This window comes from Esox lucius, chromosome 21 (assembly GCF_011004845.1).
Source record: "Esox lucius isolate fEsoLuc1 chromosome 21, fEsoLuc1.pri, whole genome shotgun sequence".
Classification (NCBI taxonomy): Eukaryota; Metazoa; Chordata; class Actinopteri; order Esociformes; family Esocidae; genus Esox; species Esox lucius.
Window position 1 is genome coordinate 15,310,697 of NC_047589.1, and position 16,789 is coordinate 15,327,485.

At 43.1% G+C, this 16,789-nt stretch overlaps 1 protein-coding gene across 6 annotated transcripts in view; it reads right to left on the reverse strand.

The window, feature by feature from the left end:
• Positions 1-16,789, reverse strand: part of cul2 (cullin 2) — a 25,415-nt gene continuing 8,626 nt past the window's right edge. For 2 of the 6 annotated variants that reach the window (XM_034289369.1, XM_013139584.3), the window contains exons 5-22: positions 13,638-13,743; positions 12,207-12,289; positions 11,834-11,930; positions 11,629-11,739; positions 7,268-7,454; positions 6,846-6,970; positions 6,232-6,339; positions 5,961-6,020; positions 5,624-5,752; positions 5,194-5,280; positions 4,744-4,896; positions 3,636-3,713; positions 3,362-3,428; positions 2,689-2,783; positions 2,395-2,571; positions 2,191-2,292; positions 1,974-2,090; positions 23-735 (exon numbers count right to left, since the gene is read on the reverse strand). In XM_034289369.1, the coding sequence (XP_034145260.1) occupies positions 604-735; positions 1,974-2,090; positions 2,191-2,292; positions 2,395-2,571; positions 2,689-2,783; positions 3,362-3,428; positions 3,636-3,713; positions 4,744-4,896; positions 5,194-5,280; positions 5,624-5,752; positions 5,961-6,020; positions 6,232-6,339; positions 6,846-6,970; positions 7,268-7,454; positions 11,629-11,739; positions 11,834-11,930; positions 12,207-12,289; positions 13,638-13,743 (2,014 nt within the window). In that variant the 3' untranslated portion in view covers positions 23-603. Of the gene's footprint in view, positions 736-1,973; positions 2,091-2,190; positions 2,293-2,394; positions 2,572-2,688; positions 2,784-3,361; positions 3,429-3,635; positions 3,714-4,743; positions 4,897-5,193; positions 5,281-5,623; positions 5,753-5,960; positions 6,021-6,231; positions 6,340-6,845; positions 6,971-7,267; positions 7,455-11,628; positions 11,740-11,833; positions 11,931-12,206; positions 12,290-13,637; positions 13,744-16,789 lie in introns of all 6 variants that reach the window. The other 4 variants (XM_013139585.4, XM_013139587.4, XM_013139588.4 and 1 more) reach the window with 4 other exon arrangements.

A 16,789-nucleotide genomic window follows, 5' to 3' on the forward strand; every position in this document is an offset into this window, starting at 1 on the left:
TCTGTGTTTTTATTTATTTATTGGACAAGCAGCAGGGTCATGTTTGTCACTTCAATTTGTTTTTTTTTACATTTGAAAGTAGATACAATTATCAGAACACCTGTTTTATTACAATAGTTGTTTCTAACTTCGATACATTTAAAAAAAGAAAAAAACACACAACAACTGCAAACGTGAGAAAGCATGGTTTTCCTCATCTATTCTCCAACATTTTCATGTCACAGCTCACTCTTTTCCCATTCTTATTTTTGTTTCCGGTTAAGTCGACTAAAAATGTATTATCAGCTTTGCGCTCCGATAGCTATAGGCATTTTCCATTGACGCAACGAGTGCGTGGCACTGGTGATGTTGTAAACAGCATAAAATCAGAAGAGGTGGGTTGGGGGGAGATTGGGGCCAGAAGGGGTTGTGACTCAGTGGCTGTCTGGGGTGACTCATTTATTTCATTTATGGAGGCACACAGTCCTGTTTCACTCCTCCCTCCATATGGGAACACGCCAGACAGCGACATCCCCAAAATATATGAAGAATGGTCTCCATCATTCTTTGCTTAACCTGCGGTCGGTTGGGGTAGAGGCCTTATTCTCTAACACTCCTGCTCCACTATGCCACATAGCTGTACTCATCTGCAGAGCTCTGGCTCCGCTCAATGTACTGCTTGTCAATGAGCACCTCGATGCACTTCTTGATCATGCTGATACTGGGGTTAAATCTGGCTTTGGACTGGTTGATGACCTGTGGGGAGAAATGGACAGAGAGAGACAATTACAAGCTCTGTTACTCTGTTGCACACAGCGCCAAAGAGCCTGGCACAACATACATTCAGAGTTGAACTTCGAGGGAGCGACCGAATCATTCTATCGCAGCGACCTCACTAAGTACTTTTTGCATTTCAGACATCTGGTCAAACATACTAACACTTTTCCCTGACTACCATTTTAGACAGAGCCAACCACCTCATAATACGACAAGCTATCCAGCTAATATTGTACAACACTAAATGCAATGTTCCTTCAATTAGCTCCCTAAATTAGAATTCAATCAAAAAGACCAGTTAGTTCTCAAACCTTTACTTGAGAAGGTAATCCACTAAATTATTAAGATATATGGTTGGGTGACCTTTAAAATTTGCTAGAATAATGCAATTCACCTTTTTTAGTAGGTTTAGTAATTTAACAGGTTCAGCTTTATCACGTGTGTTCTAAATAGCTGTCTGTGAGACATCATTCATTCTTTGTTTCACTTTATTGAAAGTGCCGCTAGCAGGCTTTTATGCCCACTGCACAACAATAAACACTGGCAATATAACAACTGTGAAATCAGGCTATATGTCCAACTTGTCAAGAAACATCTATCACAACAGCTGCCTATGGGTACCTGTAGGCTTCTATCATGCACATTTCATCTAGCCAACATATTGGACAATGAAAGCATCAGTTTTGTTTAAACATCCGAGTTTAAACAAAATCTATTATGGTATCCTCCATCCAGGAAAGTTCACAGGATTTTGCAACCTTAGTTTTGTGACTCAGTGGTGTATTAATTATCAAGGAAGGAATTCACCTCCCTGACACAACAAACCCAAACATCATAAAAGAATACGAGACTTGTGTAACGGGCCAAATTGTGTACTTCCTCTGGCAGGTGAAAGACAGAGCTGTGCCCTCAGGTAGACATTTACATTTCTTCATTCCCACCATGTCTAAACCTGTACCGTCCACGCCTGGTCCCAGATCTGGAGGTGTTGTAGTAAAATACATTTATATGCTGTCCCAGCAGGACAATAAATCTGTAAGCGCTGTGCTAGTGGTCAAGCAGACCTGTAGGTCCTGTCCTAGTGGTCAAGCAGACCCATAGGTTCTATCCTAGTGGTCAAGCAGACCCGTAGGTTCTATCCTAGTGGTCAAACAATAACTTGTACGTAGTTTGACAAAGGTGTCCAACAATGCACCACTAACACCAGTTAAACTTACCTCCTGTATGAGGGCATTGTGTCGGAGCACTTTGCGTGCCTTCATGATTCTCACTATAGCAGCTTGTAAATACATTTTGCGATCCTCGTCTACTGCACTCCTCGTCTGCTCCATCTCCTACAGAAAAGCACACAGATGCGCGGTTGTAACCAGGCAAACATCTTGACCCTGTCATCACACAGAGAGAGACAGCTCTCATGGTGGTACAGTATTGTACCTGTGGTGTGTCTTTCTGCATGGATGTAGTGATCTTGAACTTCGTTCTTTTACTAGCGAAATTCATATTTAGCGAAAATGTAGACTCTGTCTCGATTTCCTCCTGAAGACAAGAAAAAAGTTAATTGTTTGATGGAAAGTTTCCCACCATGACATTTGACAATAATTAAAATGCCAATATTAGCTACTTTGAAATCCTCCTAACCACTAAAGAAGACACGGCTGACTCCGGGTCTGTGGATGACTCAGTGGCTGTTGAACCCTGACCCCTGACCTTTTGGGAGTCGTGGTTGAGCATCTTGACATCCAACAGGGACTTGATGGTCTTCTGAAGCTCCTTCTCGTTCATCTGGGTGGAGTCCTGGAGCTCCTTGTAACCCACCTGTTATGACGTTACAAGACTAGCTGAGTTCTAGGGCAGTTCTGGAGCTAAATGAGTGTTTAAAGTACAGTTATTGGCACAGTTCCGAGGTTTTCACAAAATCCCCACGAAACACACCGTCTCGCTGTTGTTGAACGCCAGGAGCACGGCCATCTGGTAGGTGGTCACCATGGCAACATAGGGCTTGGAGAGATAGTTCATCTTCACCTCGCCTGAGAAAAAGACAGATCAACATAACATCATGGTCATCCTCCCCAGAAATCCTGGATATTACCAAGGCACGTCACCCATCTTCACAGGGTTCTTTCTACATAGGAAACATGCACTTGGGAAATCAGAGAGTAGGTAATCCTAATGTATTGTTCTCTGGCCAAATACACACACACACACACACACACATCCACGCACGCACACGCGCACACATGCACACGTTTCCTGGTTTCAGGTTGGAGGGAGTAATGATACAGTCTTAATACAGTGTGATTTCAGATGACATAGTAGTAGTGGTAGTAGTAATAGTAGTGAAAACTGCAGCTCAGTGCTAGTGTTGCCTAGAATCACAACCTTTGATTAGGGATTAAACACCCTGCAGTGCAAAGAGAACCCATTCTATGGGAAAAGACTATGGAACATTTCTAACCAGTTACTGTTGTGCTAAAGATATCATTTTAACCATGTAGTAGCAGTTTCAGTAAAAAAAAAACAAGGTAGTGGGTGACTAAAAACATGTTCTTCTGCTGCACATCGTGTGTGTGTGTGTGTGTGTGTGTGTGTGTGTGCGCGCACTTACCTGTGCAAAGATAGTGCAGCCAGGTCAACTTCCTACCGCTGAAGTGTTGATTATAGAATAATTCAAACTGGAGAGAAGAGCATCCTCATGTTAGACCTGTCTAATTACTGTTTGACATGTTTAATCGTTATTACATTATAAATATTGGAAAGGTAAGATTAATAGCTGTAGTTTTGTTGAACAGCTGCTGTGTGTAACCTCGGGCTAACCACATTTATTGTCTAATGGCGATGGGTACGCCCTCTTCAAACAACCACATCAAAGAACTACTCACCATCTGAACACTCTTCTCTAGCTCCTGTGGGATGGCAAAGGTGGACGACGGGACGTGTGTGAGAGGCCAGGCTCCTGCCTGCAACAAACATGCACACTCTTAAAAAAAATGAATAAATAACACACCACCACCGCCCTGAGCTTCTCACAATGATATTGCGTCAAGTGGCATAACCTTCAGAAACTACTTATAAAACCATTAGATTACCACGCTGTCACAGCTTTTGTTTAATAAAAAATTACCACATGAAATACTTCTTTGATGTGTTTTGAGATATTAAACAAGTCAAGTCTGCACATTTATAATGCAACTCGCGTAGTTGTACAAGGCCGTGGGCGCATATCTAAACTTCAAAAGCGTAATAACATTTCGCAAGCTTGTAAATTTTTTAGTCTGCTTGCATGCTACATTTCACAAGCTTGTACAATGAAGTGTGAATTCCCTTTCTATTGAATCTATTGACAAAACTGCAATTCTATAAAGCAAAAATGAATTTGATAACTCATTGTTCAACAGAAGAAGGTCCAGCCCTTTCCTGCTTGCAGAATACATTCTTACTTACAACACCGGAAATATAAAACCCTGTCAGGTAGTAAACCTGTCCAAGAGTCCAAGAGCATAGAGACTAGCACCCCAATGTTCATCTTAGCCTCCACAGAACATTCCTAGCTGTGACAACTCTACATTGGAATCCTGAAAATAAAACATCCTTGCAATTCAAGTTGAATTCATAGAAATATTACCCAATTGCACCCACGTAGAATGTGTTCACATTTCATTGCGCAAGCTTGCAAGCTTAAACCTAAAAGTACAAGCTTGTGAAATGTAATTACAGATTTGAAGACCTACCACCTCAGTCCTCAGCACAGTTGACATAAATGTGAACAGACCTTTAACCCTTCTAATATCCAATAGATGTGACACTAACATCTAACTAACTTTGCTAACAAACTACCTTAGCTTCTATTGGCGTGGGCCTGAGTAGTATTTTATGTCTGACTATCACCAGGTTTTTTTCCTGCTGTGTTTTCCATGTGGTCTGTTTATATGATGTGTGAGCATCTCCTCTGTGTACCACAGGTAAATGTCTAATTTACACTTGTCTCACCTGTAATACGTAGATCTGGAAGCTGATTCCTAGGTCGACCGGAGATTCCTGGGTCTTAATAAAGTTGTTGAATTTGTTGTTCAGGTCCGCGCTGACACTCATGTCTGTGTACATTCTGTGAAGCTTGCTCGTGAACTCGTAGCCGCATGCTTGCTGCAGGGGGGGAGACAGAGTTCAGAGGTCGACCCACGGGGAGGGAGAGTGAAAGAGAGAGGGCCAAAGATATGTCCATCATAAACCACCAAACATCCTGTACTGTCGGTTAAATCACATGCAATACAGGCTGTTTCTTAAAATTAGACGGAATAATATGAGAAAAGTAGTGTTTTAGAGAGGGATGCTCAGTGAGTCATTGTCTGTTTTCAAGCTGCCTCAGAAACAGGAGACAGACCACTCCAGCATGGGGGAAAATTACAGCATTGAATGGAGTTGCACAAAGTCTTTTTTCACCTTTAGTTTGTTGATCATGGCTTCTTCGGAGTCCATGGACAAGGACAGCCCGTGTATTAACCTCTTTGCTAACATTCTTGCATAAAACTGTATGAAAGAGAGAGCCAGGTGGGGGCAACACAGGGGTAAGAAAACACAAGACACCAATAAGCAGTAGATATACCAGGGTCACAGACGCCAAACACGCCGTTGCTAAGAGTCAAGCTTCATCTGCTAATGGGACCCCCGGCCCCACACTGGGCAGAAACCTGGGTCCTTGGCTTCTTGTCACACGTCACCGCCCTCCTTGATAACATTCCAAATGTTTGAACTATACCAAAGGTACAAACTGGATCGTCCCATCGGCGACATTTCAAGCTAGCTGTGGCGTGAGCTCACAGTACGTTCAGAAATAGCCTTTAGAATTAGTAGCGGGTGATAGAACCAATACCTTTTGAAAAACATCCTTGTCGTCTATGTACTTGAAAACTGTGATGAAGCTTGTCAACTTATCTTCCACCTCGTTCTCTGTCATTCCCTTTGCAGATTTCTTCAAGAGATTGTCACAATACTTGGCGAGCTACATGAGTTAGGGCATAAAAAACGGATCAGACGTTACCTTGGTTTATTACTATGGTTTTATTTGATACTCCCACACATTGCATTCTTCATTTGTAAAGGTCTTTTTTTAAGACAGAGATAGAACAGTGTTGGAAATAGAGAAGATGGGGAGGTGCACACCAACACAACACTATCCCTCGGATGTTATAAATGAGTCTCAAACTCACCAGTTCAGGTGCTTTGCAAATGGATTTGGGCTCCCTGTAGTTAACCACTGAAGTCAACGCCTGAGTGGGACCACGCAAAACGACATTTTTCGTCATCAGTTTCAATATAACCAAAGCTAAGACACCAATTCATGAAACATACTTAAAATGAATGTTGTCACATCATATACAGAACACAAACAGCACTCAATGATGCCACCTAGAGGTTGGACATGTCTCTAGTTGCGCCCACATTCTGATCCCCAATGCCAGTGAGACAAAACCAATGTACCTTATCAAGCGCGCTCATGAAGTGTTGATCCCCGTTTAGGACTGTGTTAATGAGCTGAACGAATTTACTGTGAACCTCCAACACGGACTCTACAAACAAGGTTGGCATCTGTAGAGGGAACCAAATAGCAGGATAACTGATATATTGACCATGTACCACACCTATAAGTTAATAAACAACATGGTTTGAATCTTGAAAACTGATTGGCTTATACTGTTCTAAATGAGCTGGTAACTGGTTTACAGTGGAAAGAAGGTATCTTGGGAATTTGTGGTATACTGCCAATGTGCTGTGCCTGGAAACAGCTCTTAGCTGTGGTATATTAGCCATATATCAGCCATATATCAAAACCCCTTGTGCCTTAATGCTTAGTTGTATCACATCCACAATGTAACAGCACAACATCATAGCAATGCAGGGATAATGCATATAGTTTTTGTTGTGATAGATGATTTTATAATGCCTGCTATAAAAGTTAAAATTGAGGTTTAGCAGTGTGTTAATAACAGGCCATGTGTTACAGATGTTTTCCTGAAAGACAACTGGGTGTTTGTTCTTACATCATGTTGATGGTAGTGATTATAACAACATATGGAAGTGGAGATGGGACATACGTTTTCCTGAGAGAGGTTACTGGTGGCTCGCAGGCCTTCGTCGTGGATATGGATCTGAAGTTCCTGGATCATGTGAGGTAAGCCACTGGACACGGCTCTCAGCAGGGTGTACATGTTAGCCATGTCTGTGGAGGGGGGTGGGAGGTGAGGAACAGAGGAGAAAGAAATGAAGAACAGGGAAGAGAGAGAGATGGAGCCAGGGAGATCACTAGTCAATCACATATGGAGCTTCTCTGTTCTGTTTCAAATCGGACAGCTATATCGTATGGCTTAACCTCGGTACAGACTGACAAAATGAACCAAAGAAGAGTACAGACTGGCCACCTAATGACAAACAGACCACATAATGACAGACTGACCATCTAGTTACAGACTGACCATCTAAGCCAGCCCCTGTCTCTATTAGTAACAAACAAACTGACCGTCACTCCTGTAACCAGACTGACCGTCTCTCTTCTCCTGGCGGATGATATTCTGACACTCTCCGTGGAGAAACTGCAGGTGGTCTGCCACCATCCTCTGCTGGCATTCGTGGATGACTTTAGCGTAGGAACTGGGGTGAAGGTATTTCCGACATCGCACCTCCTCATCTTTCAATCGTCCTAAAACCTAGATAGAGCCAAGGAAGAGAGCAGGAAAGAAACACATTGTGTAAATAAATGTATTTATTAATGTGCTTTTTTGTTATGAGTGGCTGACTGGTGGCTTTATAGCTTCTATATAGCCAATACACATTACCCACAGTGCCAACTGTACTCAGTTTCAGCCTTTCCCCTATATAGCCAATACACATTACCCACAGTACCAACTGTACTCAGTTTCAGCCTTTCCCCTATATAGCCAATACACATTACCCACAGTACCAACTGTACTCAGTTTCAGCCTTTCCCCTATATAGCCAATACACATTACCCACAGTACCAACTGTACTCAGTTTCAGCCTTTCCCCTATATAGCCAATACACATTACCCACAGTACCAACTGTACTCAGTTTCAGCCTTTCCCCTATATAGCCAATACACATTACCCACAGTACCAACTGTGCTCAGTTTCAGCCTTTCCCCTATATAGCCAATACACATTACCCACAGTACCAACTGTACTCAGTTTCAGCCTTTCCCCTATATAGCCAATACACATTACCCACAGTACCAACTGTACTCAGTTTCAGCCTTTCCCCTATATAGCCAATACACATTACCCACAGTACCAACTGTACTCAGTTTCAGCCTTTCCCCTATATAGCCAATACACATTACCCACAGTACCAACTGTACTCAGTTTCAGCCTTTCCCCTATATAGCCAATACACATTACCCACAGTACCAACTGTACTCAGTTTCAGCCTTTCCCCTATATAGCCAATACACATTACCCACAGTACCAACTGTGCTCAGTTTCAGCCTTTCCCCTACCTTATATGTGAGGTAACCCCCTAATGTGGGCAACTGTCTGAACTCTCTCTGCACAATAATCATGCAATAATGCAAAGATTATTCTCTTTACATCGACAAATCCTCTCACAACATTGACATTGTCTGGGGCAGAACCAGGGAGGACAGCTTCCATTCAGACCCAGAAACAACATAATACACTGCTCAAAAAAGGTTGGGGAACACGTAATCATCACAGGATAACACCAAGTCAATTAAACTTCAGGGATCTCAATCTGTCCAGAAGCATAAGCGATTGTGAATCAATGTCACCTGTCTTGATGTAAATGAAAGTGACAACAGGTGCACTGGCGGCAACAGCAAGACAACCCCCTATAAGGGAATGGTTTTGAGACTCCCAGAACAGTCTCAAGAGCATGGAGGAGATACCAGGAGATGGGCTGTTACACGAGGAGATCTGGACAGGGCTGTAGAAGGGCATCAACACAGCAGCAGGACCAGTATCTGCTCCTTTGTGCAAGGAGGATCAGGAGGAGCCCTGCCAGAGCCCTACAAAATGACCTCCAGCGAACTACTGGTGTGCATGATTCTGACCAAACTGTCAGAAACAGACTCCATGAGGGTGGCAAGAGGGCCCGACGTTCTCTAGTGGGGCCTGTGCTCACAGCCCAGCACTGTGCAGCTTGATTTGCATTCGTCAGAAAACACCAGAATTGGCAGGTCTGCCATTGGTGCCCCGTTCTCTTCACAGATGAGAGCAGGTTCACACTGAGCACGTGACAGACATGAAAGAGCCTGGAGACGCCGTGGTGAACGTTATGCTGCCTGCAACATCATCCAGCATGATTGGTTTGGTGGTGGGTCAGTGTTGGTCTGGGGAGGCATATCCTCGGAGGGTCGCATAGACCTCCACATGCTAACCAACGGTACCCTGACTGCTGTTAGGGACTGGGATGAGTTTGAATCCAGCCCTCAATCGGTTGGTGATTTTGGTTTCCATTGACTGTTGTTACATCATTTTGTTCTCAATGAATTACACAATGTACAGTAAAAATGTTGATCTTTAATATATTTCATTCATCTAGACCTGATGTGATTTAATTGTTCCCTTCAATTTATTGAGCAGTAGACATTTCACCAGATAATTTGACAGATCACTTTCTAATTTGCATCAACAACCTGGGAGCATATGGGTTACCTGCCTTGCTCAGGGACAGAAGTACTGATTTTTCACCTTGCCTGCTCAGGGACTTGATCCAGCAACCTTCTGGCTACTGGTCAGAACCTGTAACCGTAAGACGAACTGCATGGTGCAGATTGAGGGGTCAATTTGTGGGAATAACGCATTATAACTGACTGTTACACACACTGGTTAACAAACTGTTACAAATAATATTTGAAACAATGAGGCTTAAAAACTGTTCTCCTTGGTTATTTTTTGACAAGCCCTGTAGAATAAAGTCTATGTACAGTGGGGAGAAGAAGTACTTGATAACCTGCAAAATCAGCAGTGTTTCCTACTTACAAAGCATGTAGACGTCTGTAATTTTTATCATAGGTACACTTGAACTGTGAGAGACGGAATAAAAAATCCAGAAAATCACATTGTATTATTTTTAAATAATTAATGTGCATTTTATTGCATGACATAAGTATTTGATTACCTACCAACCAGTAAGAATTCCGGCTCTCACAGACCTGTAAATTATTCTTTAAGAAGCCCTCCTGTTCTCCACTCATTACCTGTATTAACTGCACCTGTTAGAACTCGTTACCTGTATAAAAGACACCTGTCCACACACTCAATCAAACAGACTCCAACATCTCCACAATGGCCAATGCCAGAGAGCTGTGTAAGGACATCAGGGATAAAATTGTAGACCTGCACATGGCTGGGATGGACTACAGGACAATAGGCAAGTAGCTTGGTGAGAAGGCAACAACTGTTGGCGCAATTATTAGAAAATGGAAGAAGTTCAAGATGACAGTTAATCTCCCTTGGTCTGGGGCTCCATGCAAGATCTCACCTCGTTGGGCATCAATGATCATGAGGAAGAGGAGGGATCACCCCAGAACTACACGGCAAGACCTGGTCAATGACCTAAAGAGAGCTGGGACCAAAGTCTCAAAGAAAACCATTAGTAACACACTACGCCGTCATGGATCAAAATCCTGCAGCGCACGCAAGGTCCCCCTGCTCAAGCCAGCGCATGTCCAGGCCCGTCTGAAATTTGCCAATGACCATCTGGATGATCCAGAGGAGGAATGGGAGAAGGTCATGTGGTCTGATGAGACAAAAATAGAGCTTTTTGGTCTATACTCCACTCACCGTGTTTGGAGGAAGAAGAAGGATGAGTACAACCCCAAGAACACCATCCCAACCTTGAAGCATGAAGGTGGAAACATCATTCTTTGGGGATGCTTTTCTGCAAAGGGGACAGGACGACTGCGGGCCATGTATCACAAGATCTTGGCCAACAACCTCCTTCCCTCAGTAAGAGCATTGAAGATGGGTCATGGCTGGGTCTTCCAGGATGACAATGACCCAAAACACACAGCCAGGGCAACTAAGGAGTGGCTCCGTAAGAAGCATCTCAAGGTCCTGGAGTGGCCTAGCCAGTCTCCAGACCTGAACCCAATAGAAAATCTTTGGAGGGAGCTGAAAGTCCGTATTGCACAGGGATAGCCCCAAAACCTGAAGGATCTGGAGAAGGTCTGTATGGAGGAGTGGGCCAAAATCCCTGCTGCAGTGTGTGCAAACCTGGTCAAGAACTACAGGAAACGTATGATCTCTGTAATTGCAAACAAAGGTTTCTGTACCAAATATTAAGTTCTCCTTTTCTGATGTATCAAATACTTATGTCATGCAAAAAAATTCTAATTAATTACTTAAAAATCTTACAATGTGATTATCTGGATTTTTGTTTTAGATTCCGTCACTCAGTTGAAGAGTAACTATGATAAAAATGACAGACTTCTACATGCTTTGTAAGTGGGAAAACTTGAAAAATCGGCAGTGTATCAAATACTTGTTCTCCCCACTGTATTGTCTTAGCCTAAATAAAAACTCTACAAGTCAGTTATTAGCCTACCTAACATATTTAGTAAGCCTTGTAATTTCAGCTGGGTAATTGTAATTCGCTCCAACCACAATTCTGCCTTTAGATATTTGTTTGATGATCAGTGATAAAAGAACACCCTAAGCTATGCCTAGCCCAAAATGTCAAATTCAAGACAAATGTAAAACAATAAGCCATCCAACAAAGTCCACCTCTGGGGAATTGCAATGACCCATTACGCAGCTACATCACAGAGGAGACAGAAGAAATACAAATGAAACAAAGTTAAGAGCGTTGAAACAAGGTGCAGGAGCCACAGAAATATTTACCTTTTCCATATACTGTGAGCAGTTGGACTCTTGCAGAAAATTAGAGGCTTCTTGTTTGTAATACTCTCCGGTTTTTATCAGAAATGGCCCTTCGAAGATGTCCTGATAAAACTGAAACACAGGTAAAGACCCACACAGTAAGTTTTGTGCAAATATTCAGCCAGGCACAGACAGAGGATTATAAAAACACATTTTGTGTTCCTACCTTTAGAGGACACTTTTTCTTGTACTGTTCAACATGAACAAAGGAGTTGATAACCCCATGGATTACTTTCTGATTTGGATCCTCACCACACCGGTCACTAGAAGAGGAAGATTCAATACTAAGCATTTACAAGCATCTAAACGTGAAAGGAAAAGGAGTGTTATGGTTTAAAAGGCCATTTTAACCTAACAGTAAAAACCTGGACTGGATTAACCTGCAAACACAATAAATACTGCATGTGAAAACAGAAGAAACGCTTCTTCGGATACCTTCACAGAAATTACAGAAAAATGGGTAACTATTTTAGGCTTTCAAGAACATCTATCATGACAGTCCTGCTGAATCCAACTTGACACATAAATCATGAACCAACTTTTTGATTTCGTTGAGCAGCATCCGGATGAGGACAGCCTGCAGGGGCTCGATCATAAGCTTCCTCCACATGTCTAGGGCTAACTGTAATGACAAAGACCAAACAGCTGTATGAGTAGGTCAGGTCAGCAGGCATATACAGTGTAATGAAAAGGTATCTCACCCCGTTGCTGATCTTCTGATTTTAACATTTTGGATATTTTATGTTATCACGTCTTCGTCGAGGCCAAAATATTAAATAAAGACAACCACAGTGAATTAACAAAATCACGATGTAGCACTTAACTTATTGAACAAATATAAGAAAACCCAATGTTGTCCTGTGAAGAAGTGCATTCAATAACTGGGAGTACCAACAACAGGTCTTCATGGGTCCAAAAAGTTGGATCTGTTCTGAAATAAACCATCGTCTTTCCCACTTGACCTGATTTGCATAAAATAAAAAATAAAAAGTTAGACCCATTCTGAATGGATCCGAAGAAAAACAGATTGGTTTCCGAAAAGTACAGAAGACAAAAAGAAAAACAGACCCATGCCAGTTCAGATCCGAAAGACGCCTTCAGTACCAACAGTAGAAACAGAAAGGAGCCTCAAAATCGTGCAGCACCCAGCCAGCTCCATCAATAGGTATCAGTATTTAAGTAATAGGTAATATTGGCAAAATGAAGTTACTGTGTTAAACGTCCTAAAAAAATAACATAGCCGAAACATTCACTCACTGTATGCACGTCTATAAACTATATATTTTTTTAATCATTTTCAATTACAAAGAGAAGCATGTGCCTATAGAGACATATATCCTGGCAGCATATATTTCTCTACAGCTAAATAGATAAAGTAGGCCTACTCTGTGAGTTTGCTGATATGCCGGTGGAAAGTTCCCAGTATGTAACCACACTTATTATTTAGCCTATCCTTGTCCAATACCGGGGCAATAGGCTACATGATATAGGCCAACAATGAAAGGCTATAATTTGTTCCTTTATAATTTAAATATTTTAGTAAAGAGGCATTATATTGTTAAATTACAGGTCAAATTCTAAGACATTTTTCCACATCTCATATTAATCAGACTAATAAGTCAGAGCGGAGTCAGTGCGCACCAACACAGCTGATTACTGAAAATAGCTAGGTTTTTTGTGATCTTTTTCTATAGATGTTATATAAACCACAGCTGGCATACACTGATAATGATCATTGTTTTGTTACAAAAATAGAGTCAACCAATAAGTCCTGCAATTTGATCACCGCTGAACTAAGCTAGTGAAATAAACATTCTATGAGGCAAAAAACCAAGATTTTCCAGCATTAGGTGGATAACGGATCAGTTTAGGTCCTGGGTGTCCCTTATAAACAGGCCAATGAGCGTATATTTAGACATTTGTGCTGGATAACTAGGGACTGTAAGTAATGACAATGAATGAGACCTTACCTCTCCTATTTCCATAAGTGGTTCATTCATGTCAGCCCCTCCATAGCCATACTGCAAGTCCGCTTCTGTCAGTTTGTTCTTCTTGATGAATTGTGTGTTGAGGTACCTACATTAGAGGGAGTACAGAACTAACATTACAAAATACTATGAAAATAACACTTGATAACAATTCTCTAGGCAAATGGAAAAGGAGGATACTTATATTTTCGTAAGTAACAAGGCAACACAGCATTTCCTGGATTGGTTGAGCAGTGTCAAAAACCAAATTATGGTTAATTTTTTATTATTGTGAAGACCAGTTTGTCGGAGATCTAGTTTGACAGTTTCTTTTAGACCTTCTACTCTAAATCAGACTAATACAGTACAAAATTCTTGGGATGCTTCCCTAGCTGTTGATACCTCACAACTCACTACCAATTCACTGCTGAGTAAAAGGCCAAACTCACTACAGATTCACTAGTGAATGAAAGGCCAGCACCACTGGGTTAATCAGCCCACAGAGAGAGATCCTGCGGCAGTAAGAAACAGTCAGAGAGATCCTGCAGCAGTCAGAAACAGTCAGAGAGATCCTGCAGCAGTCAGAAACAGTCAGAGAGATCCTGCAGCAGTCAGAAACAGTCTGAGAGATCCTGCAGCAGTCAGAAACAGTCAGAGAGATCCTGCAGCAGTCAGAAACAGTCAGAGAGATCCTGCAGCAGTCAGAAACAGTCAGAGAGATCCTGCAGCAGTCAGAAACAGTCAGAGAGATCCTGCAGCAGTCAGAAACAGTCGGAGAGATCCTGCAGCAGTCAGAAACAGTCGGAGAGATCCTGCAGCAGTAAGAAACAGTCAGAGAGATCCTGCAGCAGTCAGAAACAGTCAGAGAGATCCTGCAGCAGTCAGAAACAGTCAGAGAGATCCTGCAGCAGTCAGAAACAGAGAGATCCTGCAGCAGTCAGAAACAGTCAGAGAGATCCTGCAGCAGTCAGAAACAGTCGGAGAGATCCTGCAGCAGTAAGAAACAGTCAGAGAGATCCTGCAGCAGTAAGAAACAGTCAGAGAGATCCTGCAGCAGTAAGAAACAGTCAGAGAGATCCTGCAGCAGTAAGAAACAGTCAGAGAGATCCTGCAGCAGTCAGAAACAGTCAGAGAGATCCTGCAGCAGTCAGAAACAGTCAGAGAGATCCTGCAGCAGTCAGAAACAGTCAGAGAGATCCTGCAGCAGTAAGAAACAGTCAGAGAGATCCTGCAGCAGTCAGAAACAGAGAGATCCTGCAGCAGTCAGAAACAGTCAGAGAGATCCTGCAGCAGTCAGAAACAGTCAGAGAGATCCTGCAGCAGTCAGAAACAGAGAGATCCTGCAGCAGTCAGAAACAGTCAGAGAGATCCTGCAGCAGTCAGAAACAGTCAGAGAGATCCTGCAGCAGTCAGAAACAGTCAGAGAGATCCTGCAGCAGTCAGAAACAGTCAGAGAGATCCTGCAGCAGTCAGAAACAGTCAGAGAGATCCTGCAGCAGTCAGAAACAGTCAGAGAGATCCTGCAGCAGTCAGAAACAGTCAGAGAGATCCTGCAGCAGTAAGAAACAGTCGGAGAGATCCTGCAGCAGTAAGAAACAGCCAGAGAGATCCTGCAGCAGTCAGAAACAGTCAGAGAGATCCTGCAGCAGTCAGAAACAGTCGGAGAGATCCTGCAGCAGTAAGAAACAGTCAGAGAGATCCTGCAGCAGTAAGAAACAGTCAGAGAGATCCTGCAGCAGTCAGAAACAGAGAGATCCTGCAGCAGTCAGAAACAGTCAGAGAGATCCTGCAGCAGTCAGAAACAGTCAGAGAGATCCTGCAGCAGTCAGAAACAGTCAGAGAGATCCTGCAGCAGTCAGAAACAGAGAGATCCTGCAGCAGTCAGAAACAGTCAGAGAGATCCTGCAGCAGTCAGAAACAGTCAGAGAGATCCTGCAGCAGTCAGAAACAGTCAGAGAGATCCTGCAGCAGTCAGAAACAGTCAGAGAGATCCTGCAGCAGTCAGAAACAGTCGGAGAGATCCTGCAGCAGTAAGAAACAGTCAGAGAGATCCTGCAGCAGTAAGAAACAGTCAGAGAGATCCTGCAGCAGTCAGAAACAGAGAGATCCTGCAGCAGTCAGAAACAGTCAGAGAGATCCTGCAGCAGTAAGAAACAGTCAGAGAGATCCTGCAGCAGTCAGAAACAGAGAGATCCTGCAGCAGTCAGAAACAGTCAGAGAGATCCTGCAGCAGTCAGAAACAGAGAGATCCTGCAGCAGTCAGAAACAGAGAGATCCTGCAGCAGTCAGAAACAGAGAGATCCTGCAGCAGTCAGAAACAGAGAGATCCTGCAGCAGTCAGAAACAGTCAGAGAGATCCTGCAGCAGTCAGAAACAGTCAGAGAGATCCTGCAGCAGTCAGAAACAGTCAGAGAGATCCTGCAGCAGTCAGAAACAGTCAGAGAGATCCTGCAGCAGTCAGAAACAGTCAGAGAGATCCTGCAGCAGTCAGAAACAGTCAGAGAGATCCTGCATCAGTAAGAAACAGTCAGAGAGATCCTGCAGCAGTCAGAAACAGAAAGATCCTGCAGCAGTCAGAAACAGTCAGAGAGATCCTGCAGCAGTCAGAAACAGTCGGAGAGATCCTGCAGCAGTAAGAAACAGTCAGAGAGATCCTGCAGCAGTCAGAAACAGTCAGAGAGATCCTGCAGCAGTCAGAAACAGTCAGAGAGATCCTGCAGCAGTCAGAAACAGTCAGAGAGATCCTGCAGCAGTCAGAAACAGAGAGATCCTGCAGCAGTCAGAAACAGTCAGAGAGATCCTGCAGCAGTCAGAAACAGTCGGAGAGATCCTGCAGCAGTAAGAAACAGTCAGAGAGATCCTGCAGCAGTAAGAAACAGTCAGAGAGATCCTGCAGCAGTCAGAAACAGTCAGAGAGATCCTGCAGCAGTCAGAAACAGTCAGAGAGATCCTGCAGCAGTCAGAAACAGTCAGAGAGATCCTGCAGCAGTAAGAAACAGTCAGAGAGATCCTGCAGCAGTCAGAAACAGAGAGATCCTGCAGCAGTCAGAAACAGTCAGAGAGATCCTGCAGCAGTCAGAAACAGAGAGATCCTGCAGCAGTCAGAAACAGTCAGAGAGATCCTGCAGCAGTCAGAAACAGTCAGAGAGATCCTG